The sequence below is a fragment of the Neopsephotus bourkii genome, unplaced genomic scaffold (assembly GCF_033783945.1).
Source record: "Neopsephotus bourkii isolate Nb327-2 ecotype Australia unplaced genomic scaffold, CSIRO-AGI_Nbou_v1 NB_1637, whole genome shotgun sequence".
Classification (NCBI taxonomy): Eukaryota; Metazoa; Chordata; class Aves; order Psittaciformes; family Psittacidae; genus Neopsephotus; species Neopsephotus bourkii.
The window spans coordinates 9,526,203-9,547,509 of record NW_026902112.1 but is presented as its reverse complement, the minus strand read 5'-3'; the positions used below and the strand labels follow the sequence as shown (position 1 = coordinate 9,547,509).

The following is a 21,307-nucleotide window of genomic DNA, read 5'->3' as shown; positions in this document are numbered from 1 at the left end:
AATGAATAGATGATAAATATGCTTGGAGATTTGTAAGCAGGTCACACTTTTGCTGTGGCAGCAGCCCACTGGTACTACTAGAAATACACTGCAGCATCACAAGGCAAAACAGAAACATGCTGCAGGATCAGAACACAAACTCACTTGTAATGAACAAGAGTGAGTTCCTGAGCTACAGAAGAATGCAAACCCTTCTAAGAAGGCTCCCTGCTGGCACTGTCATTTCAAACCAGCACATTCACTTAGAGGCTGTGGGAACAATTTTAGCAAACCATGGAGGAGAATTTGTATATTCAAGTCATGATTTAAGCTCCAATCCTGGAATTACATTTACATACATTCCTGAATCACGTACAAGCCATTTGGAGCACTAAAAAGACAAGTGTATCTATCCACATAGGCAATTTGAAAGAAGTGACCTGACCTCACACTTTCCCATTATGTTGCATCTGTAAAATGCACATGAAATATTATAGATTACATCATTTTTTGCTGTTCTCCCACATTCTGCTCATAAACCAGCGAGAACTGGGAATTGTGTTAAACTGAAGAGACAGAACTACTGAAATAAAAGAGAAAGTGAGATAAAGAAATGATGCATATTTTAGGATCTGCATGGTCACAGGCAGAGCTATCAGACACCAATAGTAACTTCTGTGTCCTAAAAGGTGAGCTGGAAAAGGTTGCTTCAGGAGCAGAAAGTGTGAGGTCTTCAGAAAAAAAGCTCTTCTCTGAAGTCTATGAGTAAGAAATGAGAAGTTCCTTAAGCTGGGTATGTGCAAGTGGCTAAAATCAGGGCTCTTTTAGTATTACAGCTTGTACCATGTATTATAGACACTACTATGAAGATACATGAATGAACAATTTAAGTTGGTGAGCTAAAGTATGGATGTAAGCATAAAAGGGGAATCCCATGCCCATGCAGACAACTGACAGGTCTATACGTTGCTTGACTTTCATAGTGTAAAAGAGCATTAACAGTTTATCAAGCCATATGGGGTCAGAAAAAAATATAGTAAAATACATAGTTCTGTACAATGCTACATAATTTAGCAATGTTTGCTTTAAACATGGAACTTCCATGCACACACAAATACTACAGTGCTCACTGAAGACAGTAACAACTGGCAGCACAACTGCATCAAAGCTTTACTTTCCTTCACTCCTGGACGTTGGTAGATAGAGCATTAGAAGACAGAAGAGCAAGGCTGAAAAGAAGAACAAAGAAAGACAGTTTGAAGGAAAGGAGAAAGCAAAAGAATCAATCCCTTTGCAAAACATGCTCTCAGAAAACAAAGCATCTGTTCCTTTCTTGTAGTCAAGAATTCAGTGCATTAGAGTTCAAGCTGTTAGCAGCAAAATGCATTTATCTTCATCTTTATCTGAAACATACTTTTGCCAGACACTCATATCCACCAAACCCACAGTGGCAGCACATGAGGTTATAAACGCGTTTCCATATCCATACTGTAGCAGCTGTAAGGTCTGTTCTATCCTCCACACCCAGCAGCTATGGTCCTACTGGAGAGCCCAGCCACTTCTATGAGCATTTCCTAAGCTGATCCAACAAATCCAAGCAGGTGAACAGAGATCTGGTATTTGGACTATATGAATTAACCCAGCACCTACTGACAGAAAGCATTAGGGAGCATTCATTGAATGGGTTGGAAGGGACTTTAAAGCTCATTCAGTTCCAACCCCCTGCCAGGGGCAGTAACACCTTCCACTAGAGCAGCTTGCTCCAAGCCCCTGTGTCCAACCTGGCCTTGAACACTGCCAGGGATGGGGCAGCCACAGCTTCTCTGGGCACCCTGTGCCAGCACCTCAGCACCCTCACAGGGAAGAGCTTCTGCCTAAGAGCTCAGCTCAGTCTCCCCTCTGGCAGGTTCAAGCCATTCCCCTTGGCCTGTCCCTACAGGCCCTTGTCCAAAGCCCCTCTCCAGGTTTCCTGTAGCCCCTTTAGGCACTGGAGCTGCTCTAAGGTCTCCCCTTAAGGAGCCTTCTCTTGTCCAGGCTGACCCAGCCCAGCTCTCTCAGCCTGGCTCCAGAGCAGAGCTGCTCCAGCCCTCACAGCATCTTTAGTAGCTGATCCAAAGGAGAACACCATTTCCAGCAAGAGGCAGCAAGAAATAGCTGGACATGGTTAACTGCACAGCTATTTGCAGACCTCTGTCCATATAATCACATTCTTTAAGTGCCTGGTAGGCAGTTTAATTTCCATGGCTGTGTCAGTATCTATGTGAAAGAAAAAGAAGAACCTGCAAATCAGCCATTCATTTTCTGCACTTGTTTTCTACAAATCACTGAACACATTTCCATTCTCTCTCCAAATACAAGTAAATAATAGCAGGAATCACAACAACAACCAGATGGAGAGATCAACACATTAGATTAAGAACAAGGAAAATTAGCACGACTGGACCTTTTTCTAGAGCAAAATAAAAACCAAACCCAACTTTACATCATTGTTATAATGTCAGTCCCAACCAAACCCAGTACCTAGCATTTCTTGTACCAACACTGTTCTTGATCTGAAACAGCTCCTCTCATTCTCATGTGGTTGCACTCTCCAGATATCTTTTGTTCAGTCAGCCAAAACACACCCAGGGGTGCTGAACTTCCCATTCTCCTTTCAGCTCTTCCACCCTGTCCTGGTTTGAATTCATCCTCACCTAACAACAGTGACCAAGATTATGTCCAGCTGTAAACTGATACCCCTGCTGGGCCTTAAGCTTTTCCTAATTATAAAATACAAGGACTTCACTTCTTTTCCTGGAATATTCATACAAAAGACATACAAGTTCAATCAGAGCAATTTTAACTAAGATGTCTTAGCAATATATATGTACCCAAATAATGAATTAGTGATATTGCAGTAGGCTACAGGACCTCCTTCTCAAATTCCCTCACAAAACTTAAGAGATTCAATAAAGATCTCTAAAGTAAGACAAAGTAAGAGTAGCAGCTTCCAGTATCTGAAGGGGGTCTACAAAGATGCTGGAAAGGGACCTTTCCAACCAAAACCATTCTATGATTGTAAGTACCATATGCTCTTATATGATTAAAAATACAACATCCACTCACCTGAAGATGTTAACAATTAATTGTAAAGCTGTTTGCTGAACCTCTGTGTTCAGTTTCTGTTGCCAAGCCCTTTTTCGCATTTGGATCTCACCAAGATCTGTGCTGGCTCGCAGGTGGCAGAGCTCTAGATCATAATGCAGCTGGAGACTCTCCACTCTGCACAGGGAAGAAAGCTATTAAGTTACATCCTAACATCATTTTTCATACCTTTAAAGAAAAAAAGGTCATTTAGGCCTCACACATACTGCAGCTAGAGAAAGTGCCAGACTGATTTGCAAGTGTTGATAAGCTAGTAAGATTCCTGGAAGTCCCACAGGCACATGTAAATCACAGTGCACTCAGTCTCCTTGCAAAGAACAGTAAAGTTCCTCAACATAAGGACATAAGGACATGGAGCTCTTGCAGCAAGTCCAGAGAAGGCCATGAGGATGATCAGGGAGCACCTCCCGTATGAAGACAGGCTGAGAAAGTTGGGGCCATTCAGCCTGGAGAAGAGAAGGCTGTGTGGAGACCTCATAGCACCTTCCAGTGTCTTAAGGGGGCTACAAGGATGCTGGAGAGGGACTCTTCATCAGGGACTGTAGTGACAGGACAAGGGGTGATGGGTTTAATCTTTAACAGGGGAAGTTCAGGTAACATACAAAAAAGAAGGTCTTTACGTTGAGGGTGGTGAGGCACTGGCACAGGCTGCTTGGAGAAGTGGCAAATGCTCCATCCCTGGCAGTATTCAAGGCCAGGTTGGACAGAGCCTTGGGTGACATGGTTTAGTGTAAGGTGTTCCTGCCCATCGCAGGGGGGTTGGAACTGGATGATCTTAAGGTCCTTTCCAACCCAAACCATTCTATGATTCTATGAAAATATACGGATCTTTTGCATTAAGCTCCTCATTTTGAAGCCTGCTTGGTAAAGCAAACAGCGGTTAGAGAGATTCCAGTCTATCTGCATCGGACTGATTCTATGATTCAATCTGTAACTGTACTAAAAAAGAAACAAGTATTCCAGGCATTGCAAAATAATAAGATTCTTATTATGACTGCTTAAAGTTACCTGTATATTAACTGGATTTTTTAATTTGCCCTTATCAAATGCAGTGAGTTTCATATGTATGAAATAACATACTAATAAACAATGAAAAAGAAACACTTAGGGTGTCAAGCATGATTTATACACTAAGACAAACACAACTTCAACATCTTTTCACCTCTTTATGAAAGTTTCCGCTGCTTGCGCTGGAACATCTGGAATTACAGGTTCCTCTTCAGCCATTTTGGAATGTGTAATATCTCCATTATCTATATTAATTAGGACTAAATCTTCAATTTCCTTTCAACAAAAGAAAATAGAATGACTGTAAATATATTTTAACAACACTTAGTTCTCCTTTATGTACTCTTCTGTTAATTATTAAGTTATTATTTTAGCTAGGAGGTAAATCACAAAAGGATTTTCCCTCAGCTAGAAGATTCTATGGATAAATAACAGTTGCATCTAAGAAAAGATATGTCATTAAATTAATGGATTTTAATCTAAGTGAATAACCATTTAGAAACCTAACATGCTCTTCATGTAGTATTAAATTAATACTGGCTCTCTAAGCCCATCCTTAAAAAGCTCTACCTTGTGAGGATATGTATAAGACCAAATACACGTACACAGAGAAGCTCCTGGAAAGCTTGTTCCATTCGGTATTTACTCCTGTACATGCCCCATGGGATGACAAGGAGAGGGATGGTTTATGTGCTAGCCTCAACCACAGAAAGTTACACAGAGGTACAGCTCACACAGATCTCTCAAGCTGCAGCTTTAATAGCCTGAAGGATCAGACTGCAAAAGGCTATATATGGTGCTGTTCAGCATGAAGAATCACACAACCATTGAATCAGCTGGCTTGAAAAAGACCTTTCAGATCAAGTCCAACTGTTACCCCAGGACTGCCAAGACCACTACTAAACCACATCACTAAAGAAGATGCAGGAGGGCTGGAACTAGATGATCTTTAAGGTCTCTTCTAACTCAAACCAGTCTGTGATGCTGTGATAGAAGCAAACAAAATCTTTTAAATTATACCAAAGAAAAGTGTGTTCTCTAATTTCTTATATTCATTTCCTACAGAGATATCTTACTAAGTAAAATAAATAGTTCTCTGCTTCATTTTAACTTAATTCTTTGTTGATCTTGGACCAGTTTCCCTTTGGCTTAGAATCAGATAGCTTCATCTACTATAAATGTGCACAGTTTTTCTGCGTTCAATTTGGAACACTCGCAGGAACCCTATGGGACAACCTCAAAAAAGCAGATTTGTATCAGCCCTCCACTATGAAGCTGAGTTTTTCTTAAGTCTGTTGGGGTAACCAAAATTTAAGTTACCCACTGGAAGAGGCGTAAGCAGAATTCTGATAAGGGAAGACCGAGAACCCCTCAGAAAAACTATATTTTATTACATTTATCTTATATTCATCTTATTTTATTATATATTTAATGCCACTGTAGGGAACAGCAGCAGCATCAGAGTATTTTCAAGTGCACGCTCAATTCTTAAACCAGATGCCTGGAAAAGGCACCTAAAATATCCCATCCAATTCAGAGCTAAAAAGAACCTCTCCAAATCTTACATGAATCTATTTACACTGTACAAACTACTTGCAAGTAGAATTTTTCCCCAACTGAAACCTGAACTCACAAAAATCATGTTGTCCTGCAAAGAAAAGAAAGGGAAGGGATACAACAATAAGCTTTTTCCAGTAAGCCAGCGGTCACATCAGTGTGGTTCCACTACTTTTAACTTCTTCACTTCTCAAACACCTAAATAACAAAACCAAGTTTCAAGATGCATCTGAAGGGGACAAATGGACTGCAAGTGAAGAGCAAGAGGGGTAATAGTCTAAAACATACCATGCTAACTTCTTCAAAATGGTCAATATGACATCCCATCAGAAAAGATGTTGGGGCCATGACAAAATCCAGCATTTGTCGAGACAGAAGAGGCACGAAAGTGTGTTGCCACTGAAGAGGGTGAAGGTACAACATGAAGCATTCAGCAACGAGTGTCAGCAGAGACCAGTCAGAGGAGAAGAAAACTATCCTCTGTTCAGTCAAAATACAGGTCATAATCTGGAAGAAAACCAAAATGCTACATATTTAAAAAGGGTTGTATCTAGAAATGCACAAATAGTTTATCTGCTTGCCTTATGAGTTCTGTTTTTTTAATAGTTACATATATATAACATACATATTTATAACTTGAAGTAACATCCACATAAGGATTCTTACAAAACTAAGAAGAGACCAAAAAAAAGAGAGAAAATTTAAGTGACAGTGGAAATCAATGACAGTTTTGCCACCAATGTCAATGCAGCAAGGATTTAGCTGCAATTCCTGAGACCTGCTGTGTGACACCATAAAATGCTTGAAAAAAGCACTCAGATGAAGGGTATAAGCTAACCTGTCTTTGAAGGGGGCCTACAACAATGCTGGAGAGGGACAAGGGGTGATGGGTTCAAACTGAAACAGGGGAAGTTCGGGTTAGATATAAGGAAGAAGTTCTTTAATGTGAGGGTGCTTAGGCACTGGCACAGGGTGCCCAAAGAAGTGGTGAATGCTCCATCCCTGGCAGTGTTCAAGGCCAAGTTCGACAGAGCTTTGGGCAACATGGTCTAGTGTGAGATGTCCCTGCCCATGGCATGAGGTTGGAACTGGATGATCTTAAGCTCCTTTCCAACCCAAACCATTCTGTGATTCTATGATGGTGAACACAAAGACCATCTAGGCTTTAGACATAGACAACCATTGATTCCAGATGGTAGCTCATCAGATTCCTTACAGGGGCACTGGTGAGCAGGGCTTTGACCGAGGAATTCAGGAAGCTCTCTAGAGGCGTCCACCCATTTCCACTGGGCGAAAGGGACTCAATGGCATCGAAGCATCAAAGATGCCTCAAGTTAGGTGGGACGAATTCAAGCCAAAAAGACTAATGGCAAGTATGGAACATCTCATAGAGGTGCTAACACATAAAATTCCATGTTCAAAATGCACCAGTTGCAGAGAACTGTTTAGGATTTGAGATGGTTTTGTTCAGAACATGCACATGTGGGCAGAATACAACAAAATAAGGCAGCACTGCCTGCACTCAGGCCTGAGGAGGTTTAAAATAACCCACAGAAAGAAGCTTCCAACCTGCTTTTTTCAGAGGAACTGGCACAAATAATACTGATGACTTTAAGCAACCTCATTTCACTTCACAGGAGGCTTTTGAACAGGGAATTGCATCAAGAAACCTACATTGTAAAACACAGTCTTTTTAAGAAATTTAGGAACTATTGCTAACCCACAGGAGAAAGAAATCCAGTATGTCTTAATCTTACCTGCTCTAACAGCAAAATATCTTAAGAAGAAGTATATTTTTTTGTAACATATCTCTAATCTGCAGAACTAACACTATTCTGAGTTCCTGGGTTTATCCTTTTGCGGGGTAACTAAACATCTTGATTTCTTCTAAACCACAAATTCCCAGTGCTGTCAATCTCTAATGCATTTAGAGTATCAGTTTTACCTGCAGCACCTGCTCTGGCCTGAAACACAGCAACGGAAGATGAAGATCCAAGTCAATAATTGGACTGTCTGGATCCTCTCGTGAAGGAATTATTATCTGAAGTGGCTTCATATTAAATACCTGTAATAAGAGATGTTTTCCATTAACTTCTGAATGAAAACCTTCCCACAACACATTTAATTCAGGGTTTTAGTTCCAACTACAAAATATTAACATGAATTAAGAGCAAGAAGACAGATATCTGCATACTGCAGAAAACTGAAATAGGAAAAGAGGGAAACAGTAAAGGACATAGTAACTAGTTTGAAAGATTAACATGGGCTTTGTCTCCTTTCATTCTCCTTTACAATAAAACTTTACAAATACATACACACATTCTTTGAACAGAAACTTGCTTTGGTATAAGCATAATATAAGAATGGAATTTATATTTGTAGATCCAACTGGGAAATCCAAAGTATTGATAAAATTCAGACAGGAAGTTTTAGGAATATGAACAAAATAACTGAGCATTGATGATAAGATGAAGATAGAACAAGCCAAAACAAATGAACTCTTTCAGTGTTTCAAATACTCCAGCTCAAATCTCTGGGGGCCACATCCTGCATGTGATTTCAGCACTTAGCAGACAGTTTAACCAGTCATTCAGACAATTTTCCATCTATTCTATTATTTCCTCTGCTTCTAACCCCACATCCCAGGGTTAGTGAAAGCAGCTAAGGAGAAGTCCATGGCTGGAGCACTCTTCCCTAGAAGCCCTCTCACTAGTCAAGGGAGAGAGTGCTCTGAAATCACTAACTCAGCCACTATCCAGCTCAACCTGGGAAAGGTTATAAGGAAAAAAATGCAGCTCACATCTCAGCTTCTGCACTGAATACAAATGCTTATGGGAGCTTCTCGTCTCAGCAAGGTCTTCATCAGGTAGCAGCCAATTCAGAACATTTAATCCTCTCACACACTGTTCTGCTTCCCCAGAGTCATTCAGACACAAGAATAGGACAAAGCCAGAGCTGTACATGTTGTTCCAGCGGCCTTTTTTCTCACACAGGGACTGCTCTACTGCTCAGTCACACAGCTGCACGTCCACCCATTACACAGGCAGGATGACAGTCATGAGCATACATGTGTCATCTTAATATCAGACACAAGGTAGGGAACTAACACATCTTGGTTGAGGGACAGTTACATGATTTACTGAGGTTTATACATGTGTATTCACTGAGATGGCTATGCTATAGTGTTCAGGTGAAAGGCAGCTTCCATTCTCATAGGATGGACTGAGGTGGAGTCAGTCCCTTCTCCCAAGTAACAAGTGACAGGACAAGAGGAAACTGCCTCAAGCTGCACCAGGGGAGGTCTAAATTGGATATTGGGAACAATTTCTTCGCTGAAGGGTGCTCAGGCATTGGAACAGGCTGCCCAAGGCAGTGATGGAGTCACCATTTCTGGAGGCATTTCAAAGATGTGTAGATGTGGCACTTTAGGACATGGTTTAGTGCCGGGTTAACAGCTGGATGGGTTAACAGCTGGATGTGATGATCTTAAAGGTCTTTTCCAACCTAAGCAATTCTGTGATTCTGTGATTCTTTAGTTACAGGCTGGATCTTGCAACCACTTGTAGAGATTAGGTGGGCTGCTCCTCTGGAGCCAAATGCAAGATTATGCTGTCCCCAGACCTACCCAGGCATCATCTCAGGCAGTTAATAGTAGCATGAGCCAAATACTTTTCAGAAGAGTATTAAAAATTAAACAGCATGACCAACTGGTACATGGACCAAACATGGACCAAAGTCCCTCTCCAGCTTTCTTGTCGGCCCCTTTAGGCACTGGAATCTGCTTTAAGGTCTCGCAGGAGCCTTCTGTTCTCCAGGCTGAACAAACTTATCTCTCTCAACCTGTCTCCAGATCAGAGGTGCTATGGCCTCCACCATGATCATACTGGTATTTTATGTACTAATAATGCATAGACTTTCTTTCTAAGCACAGGCAATGCCATCAGCTTTATAACAGCAAGTCTCTGACCTGAGAGCAAAGAATGTCCGTTAATTTATAGAAAACAACATCTTAGAGCTTTGTAAGGCATAATGTTAAAGTAATCATGAAATTCAGCATCAGTAGTTACCAAGTGGAGTGGTCCTGGTGGTGGGCTGGGGATTAAAAACAACTTTGCTGCAAATTCTTTGATGTGCTCCTCAACATCTAAATCCTTGAGAGGCCGCAGCTGTATGAGCAAGCTGAAATTAAATGACAGAAAATGACTTACAAATAGCAACATGCAAACAGAAAAAAGCCTTATTGCTGATAACCTGGAGCTAAAAATAAGAATCCTTAGGAGCAATGAAGCTATTATTCCACCTCATTAATTCTAATTTATTAGCTACTTCAGCAGCTCCATTTCATTTTAATGATGCTGCTGAGTCAGAAGCAGCTTGGGTTTGGATTTTTAATTCTTGCATAGAATATTGCTGCATCACAAATATTAGTGGTTTTATTTCAGTCTGCGGTTTTACTGGTTTCCTGCAGAAGAACACTTGCTCTTCAGGAAGAAAGTGGCCTAGAAAGCAACTGAACTGGTCAAGAGATCTATCAGAATCTAGAACGTATCTTGTGTACGGTGTTTTGATTCCATAATAAAAGTATTCTGACACATATTACTGAGCTTTTATTTGGGTTAATGAGACATTTAAAGTTCACTAAACTCACATCTGGGAACTGCCCTGGCCTGTTGGACATATCCCCTAAAAGCCCATTGTTTATTCAGGGTGCAAAGGAGGCAGAGGGAGGGCAATTTAAGCATTATCAATGAAAACCAGACAGTAGAGCCATCAGTTTCAACAAATGCTGTCATACTTGGTAATGCCTTAAATGTGGCCTAAGAACATAGGCAGACCTGCTTTTTCTGCCTCTTTTTTGAGACAAAGAGCACAAATTAACACATCGAGTAAATGTTATAACAAGAACAAGCTAACCTCAGTGCTGCAAAAGCAGCAGATGTACAGAAAGGATGATAAGAGCTCCCTAATCAAACACTGTGTCCATTAATGCAAGGTAATAGCAGCTGACAGCAAATGTCTACTGAAATGAATGAAGCTATCTCTGAAACATTAAAATGGAGAGCTAAGGAGTTTGTGAACCTTCCATTATCTCTATTAACTGTCCACACACAGATGTTTCAGAAGGCAAAAACATCTAAGAATAGGTCTTCTGTAGAGCCTCAGTGCTGGGAGCTATTTGCACACTTCCTCCTTTTCTCAAGGCAGCTGAAAGGACTAATGCACAGGTTGGAAGATTTACTGTTTGAATGGAGCCTATTCATCCATTCAAGACAGGAGTTCATCCAGGAGGAGATTACTGCCAGGAGTATTTCACTTTTCATGTAGTGTCAACAGATTGAAGTAAAACTACCTGTGGAACGTGCCAAAACCTCTCAATTTAAAACTGAACCTTCTCACATAACGTAGAAAAAGCCACCAGTCACAGTGTGGTAAAATGGCTTAGATGCACATCTGCTTGTTTTGGAGAGAGGCAGACACACTCCATTCAAACTGTTCCAGGTTTTGGAAGCACTGTATGCCAGTAATATGTGAATTAGTTACACAATGAATCACATGGACTATAAAGATCTTCATTACTATGATACTCTTGAGGAGGACTGGCTGGAAAGCTGCTGAGCAGAAAAGGACCTGTTGGTGTTGGTCACCAGCAACTGAACATGTGCAGTGTGCACCCAGGCAGCCAAGAAGGCCAACAGCATCCTAACCTGTATCAACACCAGTGTGGCAGTGACTGTCCCCCTGTGCCAGGCACTGGTGGGGCCACACCTCAAATCCTGTGTTCAGTTCCGGACCCCTCACTACAAGAGAGACATGGAGGTGCTGGAGCAGTGTCAGAGAAGGGCAAGGGAGCTGGTGCAGGGCCTGGAGCACAAGTGTGATGGGGAACGGCTGAGGGACCTGGGGGGTTCAGTCTGGAGAAGAGAAGGCTCAGGGGGGACCTTATCACTCTCTACAACTGCCTGACAGTCTCCTCTGCCAAGGAACAAGTGATAGAACAAGAGGAAAAAGCCTAAAGCTGCATGAGGGGAGGTTTAGATTGGATATTAGGAAACAATCCCTTCCCCAAAAGGGCTGTCAGGCATTGGAACAGGCTGCCCAGAATGACAGGCTCAGAGTTAACGCTGTTCCAAAACACACCCAAAATCTTCAAGAAATCTGTGCCCTGAATGTCAGTATTTTCTAGACTTGCCAAAAACCTCAAAGAAAATGAACACATCATACCTCATTTCCTTGATATTTAGACATTGTGCTTGCTGCCTGGGCAACAGTCACATTCCATTTCTTTTCCTCTCCCACACATCTCCCACTACCGTAAGTTAAAACTAAGGCCTGTTTTAGCATTAGGCAGCTATCCTGGCCACATCATGCAAATTCATGTATTAAAACCTGTTTCTAGGAGAAACACACAGCGTAGCATATCTTACCAAGAGAGACAATCCTTGAGGGCATTAAAATATGGATATCTGGATATAACACAAACAGCAAATGGTACAAAACAGACAGGCATCTTCCCAGGCTGTGCAGATTCCCAGTGGGCCTGTCCATTTGAGGAGATGCAGCCATCCTGCAAGGAAACTACAGATTAATGTGGTTATGCTGAGCATGAATTTATGGCTGATAATTTTCTTGAGAATTCTAGAGATATGATACCCAGTTTCCTCTAAATCTCAAGGGGATTTGGATGTCCATCTCTCTTAAGCTCTTCAGAAGAATGTCAGCCAAAAAGATTTAGGAATTTCAGCACAAAAGATATTCAGAAAGAACACAGGGTACAATCTTCACCCAAAAAAGAAGTCCAAGGGACAAAGTCTGCTCCTGAATATTCAAAACTCCACACTGAAATCCATAATAGTTTTTCCTAATGCAATGCTCTTCCAATTGCACAATGGTAATATAAAGTATGACTTGTTCTGTGTTCCTACTAACATAAAACCATCTCGGTTAACTGATTTCCTAAATGAAACCTGACATCATTCTCAAAGGGGTTTGTTTTATTTTATATCTTTTAATATGTCTTAATAAAAGCATGAGTGAAATAACATACTTCCAGAGGCTGGTAGTACTGTGCAACAACACCATATGTTCTGTTACCACAGACATCTGTGAACACCAGGAAATGAATGTGGTCCTCTTTTGATTCAGAAGTTATATAAAGTCCTCCTGCAACGAAGGCAGAAACTTTTTTTAACCACATATTTAATTTCAGGTGCTTGAAAAGCTATTCATGACAAATACAGCACATTTGCACTTCAAGAGAAAAGTCTCATTTTAAGGGGTTAAAATGCACACATACACTCCATTTGATCTAAGGGCTCTTACAAAGGCTGTAAGCTGCAGATTACTGAAGAAGCAAAAGTATGATACAATTATCCTGCATTTTAAGTGGCACAATACAACAAATGGGTTGTGCTCATTTTAGTTTTCTTTCAAGGTATGGACAAGGTCTGCAGTAGTGACACGTGTAACAAAGTTTCTGCATTAAACTTGGAGGAAACAGCCACTACTTCAGGTAACTCTTAATACCAAATGAAAAGTGAAGGAGCACTCAGTCATTTTGGGTGGTAAAATGGATTTTAAAAGCACATGCATGTGCACACTTCACTCAAACCAAGATTTACCAATAAGGGCCAAAGTGACTTTCACCTTCCCTCTCTTGCAGGTGTTGCAGCTATTACTGCTAACGGCTCTGTTTCACATGGCATAGGCAGAGCAAAGGGGCCGCTAGTTAGCTGACAGCTGCTTTCACCACTGACCTGCTCACAGACACAGTTTTTATATGGTGAAATACAAAGACAGAGAGATCATTAAAAGCAATAAAATTGGTTGTACTATGGGGCAACAAATACATCTTAAACCAATTCTTGTTAAGAAGCATGAACCCTGCCCTACCTGGGAAGCACAGCTGAGGCAAACCAAGAAGATCAATGTCCTTTGGAACTGTAATATCCTCAGTGTCAGGTGCTTTCCGCTCCACATTGAGGCTCTTGACATTTTCAACCTTTGGTCTTTCCTTCTTCTTTCGGAAAGACCGGCGTTTATTTTTATTCAAGCTATTACCAGCATTCATCACCTGGGTGTCATCTCTGCTGATAAATGGAGGCACAAATACAGAAAGCACTTCGGGATCAAGGGGAGGAAGACTTTTGGGTTTCCTCTGAGTACCCTATTAAAGAAAAAAACAAAACAAGAATTACAAACAACCACTAAGTTTACACTCATCCTGATAGGCTTTTTTGAAACTGTTTTTACCCTGTTTTCTCTCAACCCCTAAAATTGTGGGTTTAGAGGATGTTTCTTCTCCTTCATAAATAATTATTTTTTCTTTGTAATTTCTTGTTTTAGCTATAGAATCACAAAGTGGTTTGGGTTAGAAAGGACCTTAAGATCATTCAGTGCCAACACCTTGCCATGGGCATGGACGCCTCACACTAAACTGTATCACAGAAGGCTTAGTCCAGCCTGGCCTTGAACACTGCCAAGGATGGAGCACTCACTACTTCTCTGGGCAGCGTGTGCCAGCGCCTCAGCACCCACACAGTAAAGAACTTCTTCCTTATATCTCACCTGAACTTCCCCTGTTTAAGTTTAAACCCATTACCCCTTGTCCTATCCCTACAGTCACTGATGAAGAGTCCCTCTCCTGCATCTCTGTAGGCCCCTTCAGATACTGGAAGGCTGCTCTGAGGTCTCCACGCAGTTTCTCTTCTCCAGGCTGAACAGCCCCAACTTTCTCAGCCTATCTTCATACGCGAGGTGCTCCAGTCCCTGGTCATCCTCGTGGGCACCTCTGGACTTGCTCCAATAGCTCCATGTCCTTAAATTGGGAATTATGCCTTTGGCGTTAAGGAAACTAACAAATATGAAATACGGTATTTCCTCCTTTGAAGTCTTAGAATATATATACTTAAGCTGTACTTAAAATCAACACTGGTAGCAAGAGAAACCAGGCAATAAATAAATGAAAACAAAGGGAAAAAAAGCTGCACTCCCCAGATAAATCTTTGTTCAACATCTGGAAAAGCTTTTAACTTAGAATAAGCTCTACAAGAAGAAAAAGAATCAACCCCCACCACCCAAGCTTTCACAAACCAGGTTTTAACTTTAGAAGGCAATTCAGAAAGTACAATCAAAAATTACAACCACTGTTACAATAAACACTGCTAAAACACTGTGCAACGTGAAGCCATGATAATTTCTCCATCCACTGATGACTGAGTGGAACAGACAGCCCAAGAGCATGTAAAACTGACCACATTTTTCAGTAGGCAGCTGTGTAAAGCACTACTGCACTGAAAGCCCCTTCATAGCAAGGCACTGCTATGAAACACCAGTGGAGGAAGTCATCAGAAGAGAAGATTTCCTTGTACTTGAGAGCACTTTTTGTATTCTTGACCACACAGTGCAGAGAAGTAGCTGCATTTTCAACTACTTCACTGCAATTTTAACTCTTCCTGCATGGTCAAAACAGCAGCACTCAAAGCTTTGTTTAGTCAACGGATATTTGGAAACAGGAAAGGCGAGTCTCACTGTGGCTGAAAAGCTGTTTCATTTTTAACTTCTTGCTAAGTGATTCAAAGAGAGATGAAGCACACATGCTGCTTTTTCCTTCAGGCACAATGCATCAGTACTGCTTTATTTAAGATATTCCTTGAGAACCAATGCTCATCATTTCCCTACTTTTTAAAGCTACAACATATAAAAATCTCTTGCTTTACTGAGGCCAATGTTGTACCACCAGAGTTTTGGAACAGAGATTCTCAGCTTATTTGTCCTAGTAGAGGAATCTCCTTCACAGCTGAGCAACCAAATGAGAAGAAATACCTATCTTCATGACATTGAAAGGTTCAGCCTGGAGAAGAGAAGCTGCCTGGAGACCTCAGAGCAGCTTCCAGTGTCTGAAAGGGGCCTACAACGATGCTGGAGAGGGACTCTACATCAGGGACTGTAGCGCCAGGACAAGGGGTGATGGGTTTAAACTGAAACAGGGGAAGTTCACGTTAGAGATAAGGAAGAAGTTCTTTACTGTGAGGGTGCTGAGGCACTGGAACAGGCCGCCCAGAGAAGTGGTGAAGTCTTCATCCCTGGCAGTGTTCAAGGTCAGGCTAGACACAACCTTGGGCGACATGGTCTAGTGTGAGGCATCCCTATCCATAGCAGGGAGGTTGAAACTGGACGATCTTAAGGTCCTTTCTAACCCAAACCATTCCATGATTCAAAAGACTTAAAAAAGATTCAAATGAATTCTAAAAAGTTACAAACTGGGCTACTGAGTGCCATATCCTGCCATGCTAAAAATTTCCAGTGTCATTTTCCTTAGCTGGCAGCTGATATCCATTTCCAGTGAAGCAACTGGAAACACAGCTAAATCCAAACCTGATCACTCTCATAACATGCAGCTATACATTTCAGAAGGAAATGAAGAATTATGACTCAGCCCTGAGGCTGTTATGCAGGAAAAACAGAGCCCTACTCAAACAGCAGCAATCTTAACTTGGCAGCTTGGCCCTGCAGAGGTTTTCATACTGAGTTGCTTTGACAGGGCAATCCCCAAGTTCCACTGAAGGCATCTCTGTGACCCCAAGTACTGTACGACAGCAGCAATTAAATAGCCTCAAAGGGTAACAGCTTTTGAAATGGCATGTCCTTGATGTCTGAAACTACAACAGAAGCACTAAACACCCATTCTTTTCTTCCCAGAACAGCACTGTCAGCGCTGCCACTGACCCAGAAACTCCCTCGTCAGCTTTCAAGTCAGCTCATATCAATGTCTACAGCAAAAGTCATATTTTCTTACACTTTCAGTTCAGGGGTAGTGAATAGGCAGCAACAGAACAATATTCACTTGTTTCTACTATTTTTTGACCATTTGCTATTCTCTGCTTCTACTGTTACTTCTTCATTTTGAAATGTTTCTCCTCTGTTGCTTTTCATTATCAAATGTCCCTGCATCACACATTGCTTCTTAGAAATGCTAATGCATTTTCTTTCCTGTAACCCTGCAAGGTTCCAGAAGTCCGGAATTTTGTTCTGTCCCTACTTACTGGTTATGTTCCTGTAACAATGATGCTGTACAAAACACTGATAAGAGACATGGTTTTTACAATGATCACACTATTTCAGACACAAACAAGAAGTAGTGTGTTGAAAACACAGCTCTGAGTGTGAGCTCAGCTATTCAGTGTTTCCTTGACCTCATTCTCCTGTTTCCATCACTGAAAAAGTGGATTTCATTTTGAATGGCATGAAAGAACTGGCTTCTTTAGGAAATAATTGGGTAGTGAAAAGGGTGAAGCCTTAGAAAAACGATGTCAGAAGGGATCTCTGGAGGTTCTAGTGCAACCCCTTGCACAAAGCAATGATGACTGAAGTTAGATCAGGTTGCTCTGGGTCTCATCCAGTCAAGTTGCAGAACCTAAGCCTTCATATAGCTTAGCTTCTTCTGGTCTTGCTCCTGTTTGTCAGCAGTTCTCTGGTATGAAGGTACCAAAACAAGAGCCAGTATTCCAGATGTAACCTTGAAAGTGTTGAGGGATAACAGTAATAATCCCTTCCCTTCTCCTGTAAGCTAGAGTCATAGAATAGTTTGGATTGGAAGGGACCTTAAAGATCATCTAGCTCCAACAGTGATGGTCCTGATGAAGCAGGCCATTACATAGTCACACACACTGTTACTAATGCTCAACTTGATCACACCTCAGTTCTTCCACACAACTTGACACCCAGGACAGTATTACAGAAGAAGGTAAAAATTGGTTTGTTGGTACATGAGGTGTGGGGTGTGGTAGCAGGGGAGGCTACAGGGTTATTTTCTGTAAGGAGCTGTTAGAAGCTTCCCCCATGTCCATTGGAGCCAATGCCAAACAGCTCCAAGATGCACCTACCACTGGCCAAGGCCAATCCCATCAGTAATGGTGATAGCATCTCTGAGATAATGTATTTAAGAAGGGGAAAAAGTTACTGTGCAGGAGCAAAAGCAGTCAGAGACAGGAGTGAGAGGAGGCAAGAGAAACAGCCCTGCAGACACCAAGGTCAGTGCAGAAGGAGGTTAGGAAGTGCTCCAGGCACTGGAACAGATTCCCCTGTTGCCTGTGGTACAGACCATGGTGAGGCAGGCTGTGCCCTGCAGTTGTGGAGGTCCACAGTGGAACAGATATCCACCTACAGCCCACAGAGGTCCATGGTGGACCCCATGCCAGAACAGGAGGATGCCCAAAGGTGGCTGGTGACCCCATAGGAAGCCGGCACTGGAGCAGACTCATGGAAGGACACCTGGGTTGGAGCAATCCCAGGCACAGCTACAGGTTGGGCAAAGAGATTCAGAGCAGCCCTGTGGAGAAGGATGTGGGGGAGCTGGTCGATGAGAAAATGAACATGAGCTGGCTTCAGTGTGTGCTTGCAGCCCAGAAAGCCAACCATATCCTGGGCTGCATCAAAAGCAGCGTGACCAGCAGGTCGAAGGAGGTGATCCTGCCCCTTTACTCTGCTCTTGTGAGACCTCACCTAGAGCATTGTGTGCAGTTCTGGTGTCCTCAACATAAAAAGAACATGGAACTGTTGGAACAAGTCCAGAGGAAGCCACAAGGATGATCAGGGGCTGGAGCACCTCCTGTATGAAGATAGGCTGAGAAAGTTGGGGCTGTTCAGCCTGGAGAAGGCTGCGTGGAGACCTCATAGCAGCCTGCCAGTATCTGAAGGGTGGCTATAGGGATGCTGGGGAGGGGCTATTCATTAGGGAGTGTAGTGATAGGACAACAGGTGACGGGTTAAAACTTGAACAGGGGAAGTTTAGATTGGATATAAGGAAGAAATTCTTTACTGTGAGAGTGGTGAGGCACTCGAAGGGGTTGTCCAAGGAACTTGTGAATGCTCCATCCCTGTCAGTGTTCACGGCCAGGTTGGACAGAGCCTTCTGTGATACAGTTTAGTATGAAGTGTCCCTGCCCATGGAAGGGGGGTTTGAACTGGATGATCTTCAGGTTCTTTCCAGCCCTGACTATTCTATGACTCTATGACCTGTGGCACCATGAAGAGGAGCCCATACTGGGGCAGGTTTTAAACCACTACTAATCTCTAGCTGAAAACAGTGGCCTGTTACTTCTTCAAACTGAAATCTTAGCGTGTCAACTATCCCTAAGGACAATTGATGCATGACAGCCCAGAAGCTCCAGTTTCATGAGCTTCAGTGCAAAACTGTATACTTCTTCCTGCAATTCCTGTCAACAACAGGTCAGTTACAGAAGATTTTTCCTACTTTGGGAATGGGCTAATATGTTCCCTCTGACTTTGTTGACTTTATTGCTCTGCAGTGCAATAAAGAATGCACAAACACATTCAAGACCAATATCTGAAGCATTATCAAGATTTTTACCCTGCTGTTTCATCTGTAAATAGGATCAGAGGTCCATTACTGTCCATTGAAAAGTTCCTATTTTCTGTCAGTAATTTCTCTTCTTTCTACATTCACTAAAATTAGACACAAACATATTCCACCATTTCCTCCTGTAGATAGTACTGCAGAAGGAAAAGTAGGGTAAATCTATAAGTTACCCTAAGACAGTGATTGAAATCCCTGTGGTGTAACAGCTTGCAGGGGTGTTACTACAGATAGTACTGACAAGCACAGGGGCTGCTTTCCTTTCTGACACTCCATTTTATACCTTGAGCAAATAAACAATCCCAAACCTGTAGTGGGATCAGAACATTGGATTGGCTTCTGGTTTTTTATAGCCAATTCCTTCTTGTTCCACGGGTTATTTGGAAGCAGTGAGATCAAACTGAGCAGACTGGACTGAAAAATAAATTCCTCCTCCTTTGGGTTTACTTCTTGCACAGATGCCAAAACAACACTGATTTCAAAAGCCTGGTGGTGACATTTGTGGCATTTATTTCCCCATCGTGAACATACACATGAATGAGATCCTGGAATTCGAGCCTCTGCTTAGCTGATACCACCTGAGGAGCTGACATCAGCAAAAGCCGCCTCCTGAGTGAGTAAGCAGCAGTAAGCTCAACAAAGACTTCTTTATCTAATGCTATTAGAACACACCATCAAACCCAAGTTCAAGCAAGGCAACGGAGATCCCCGGGAGCAACTCGGCTTTCCAGCGCGTGCCGGCACCGCAGCGGGGCTGCTCATGGGTCTCCAAATAAAACCCTCGGCACACATTAACACAGCAGAATCAGGAAGAGGACTTTGTAAACTCACACGTTAAGTGGCTATAAACGAATTATAAACCACATATGCAAAGCAGAAGCCAACCCATTAACTTCTGTTAATATATCTGAATTGCTCATGTTGTGCCAAGAGCGCTAAGCTCACCGGGACTGTCCTAAGGATACAAGTTTCCAGGCTTTATTCCCCTATCTTCAGGTCTTATCTCCAACGGAAGACGGGAAATGGGAGATCATCCAGCATTGTTCCAGCATTTTGCTGTTCCTGCTTAGATAAAGCTGCACTGCATTCTTTACTGAGCTCTGATCTGTGAAAAAGCTTTAATTCCTTAAGACCACTGCCAAACTATCGCTACTTCGCCGGCGACCGCCTGTCGAAACGATCTTTCTCTATAAAGTATTTCAGCTCTACCCACTGATAACACCAAGACGACAACCCAGTAGTTTTACCAGCCTTACTACTGGGTTGTTTTAGGCAGGGAGGCCAGGACAGGAGGAGCTGACCCGGCTCCTGACTGAAGCCACCTCACAGCCCAGCCGCGGCACCGGCCCGCCCCGCGCTCCCTCACAGCACAGCACCCCTCTCACCTGGAGGAGCGCCCGCACCCGCTCCCGGGGCACGCCGACCAGCAGGCAGATCTCCAGCAGGCCCGAGGGCAGCACGTCCTCCATGGCACAACGGGGCCGGGGCGGTCGGACACCGGGTGGCGGCGGCTGCTACGCCCGCAGCAGCTCCTTCCCGGGGCCACTCGGCCCCGCCCGGCCAGCCCTGATCCCGCCCCGCCCCGCGCCGCGCCGCGCCAGCTCCCTCGCACAGACAGACGTCCGCCCGCACAGCAGCTCGTCCCGCCCCTCACGGTAACTCGCACTTTGATTGGCTATATGTCCCGTCGTTCTGAGGACTGTGGCCAATCAGAGGGCAGAAAGCGCCTGGGGGGCGGGACAGAGGGTGTGTTCAGCTGAGAGCTGAGGTAATGCCCACTCTGCCGCTGATGGTGCCCTTGTCCTGCGCGGACCACTTGGTCCTTTATGGTCCCTTTCGCTCCCGTTCTTCTCTCCTCCTCTACAGGGAGATGCCCCCGAGTAAGGGGGAAGACGCTACCTGACCCAAAGAGTTCATTTTTCTCCTGGCCAGCTGATCTCCCACTGGGGCTGTTGTGCCATAGGGCCTGACGTGCCTCACGGCTGCGGCGTGTGAGCGAGGTGGATGAAGTCATGGCCTGGCGCTTTGATAAGCGGTGCCATTACCTCATGTTTGTTGCAGGTGATTCAGCAGCGGTGTGTAGTTGCCACTAGACAGATTACGGGTCACAGTGTGGATGAACTGTAAGCATGGAGCTGATGGCAGGCTGTGTGGCATCTCGCCTTCAGAAGGTTTTCTGGAGCTGCACAGCAGAGAAACAGCATCCATGACTCTGGGATTCCCTTTTGAGCTGCTTAATTTCAA

At 43.2% G+C, this 21,307-nt stretch overlaps 1 protein-coding gene across 2 annotated transcripts in view; it reads right to left on the bottom strand.

The window, feature by feature from the left end:
• The window catches only part of DENND3 (DENN domain containing 3), a 38,634-nt gene extending 18,062 nt beyond the window's left edge, over nt 1-20,572 (bottom strand). The window contains exons 1-9 of one of the 2 annotated variants that reach the window (XM_061374164.1): nt 20,449-20,572; nt 13,579-13,852; nt 12,734-12,849; nt 12,114-12,253; nt 9,756-9,867; nt 7,634-7,753; nt 5,977-6,195; nt 4,286-4,407; nt 3,085-3,240 (exon numbers count right to left, since the gene is read on the bottom strand). In XM_061374164.1, coding sequence (XP_061230148.1) covers nt 3,085-3,240; nt 4,286-4,407; nt 5,977-6,195; nt 7,634-7,753; nt 9,756-9,867; nt 12,114-12,253; nt 12,734-12,849; nt 13,579-13,852; nt 20,449-20,532 — 1,343 coding nt within the window. In that variant the 5' untranslated portion in view covers nt 20,533-20,572. Of the gene's footprint in view, nt 1-3,084; nt 3,241-4,285; nt 4,408-5,976; nt 6,196-7,633; nt 7,754-9,755; nt 9,868-12,113; nt 12,265-12,733; nt 12,850-13,578; nt 13,853-20,448 lie in introns of those variants that run through there. The other variant, XM_061374165.1, reaches the window with a different exon arrangement.
• Nucleotides 20,573-21,307: the final 735 nt, after the last annotated feature.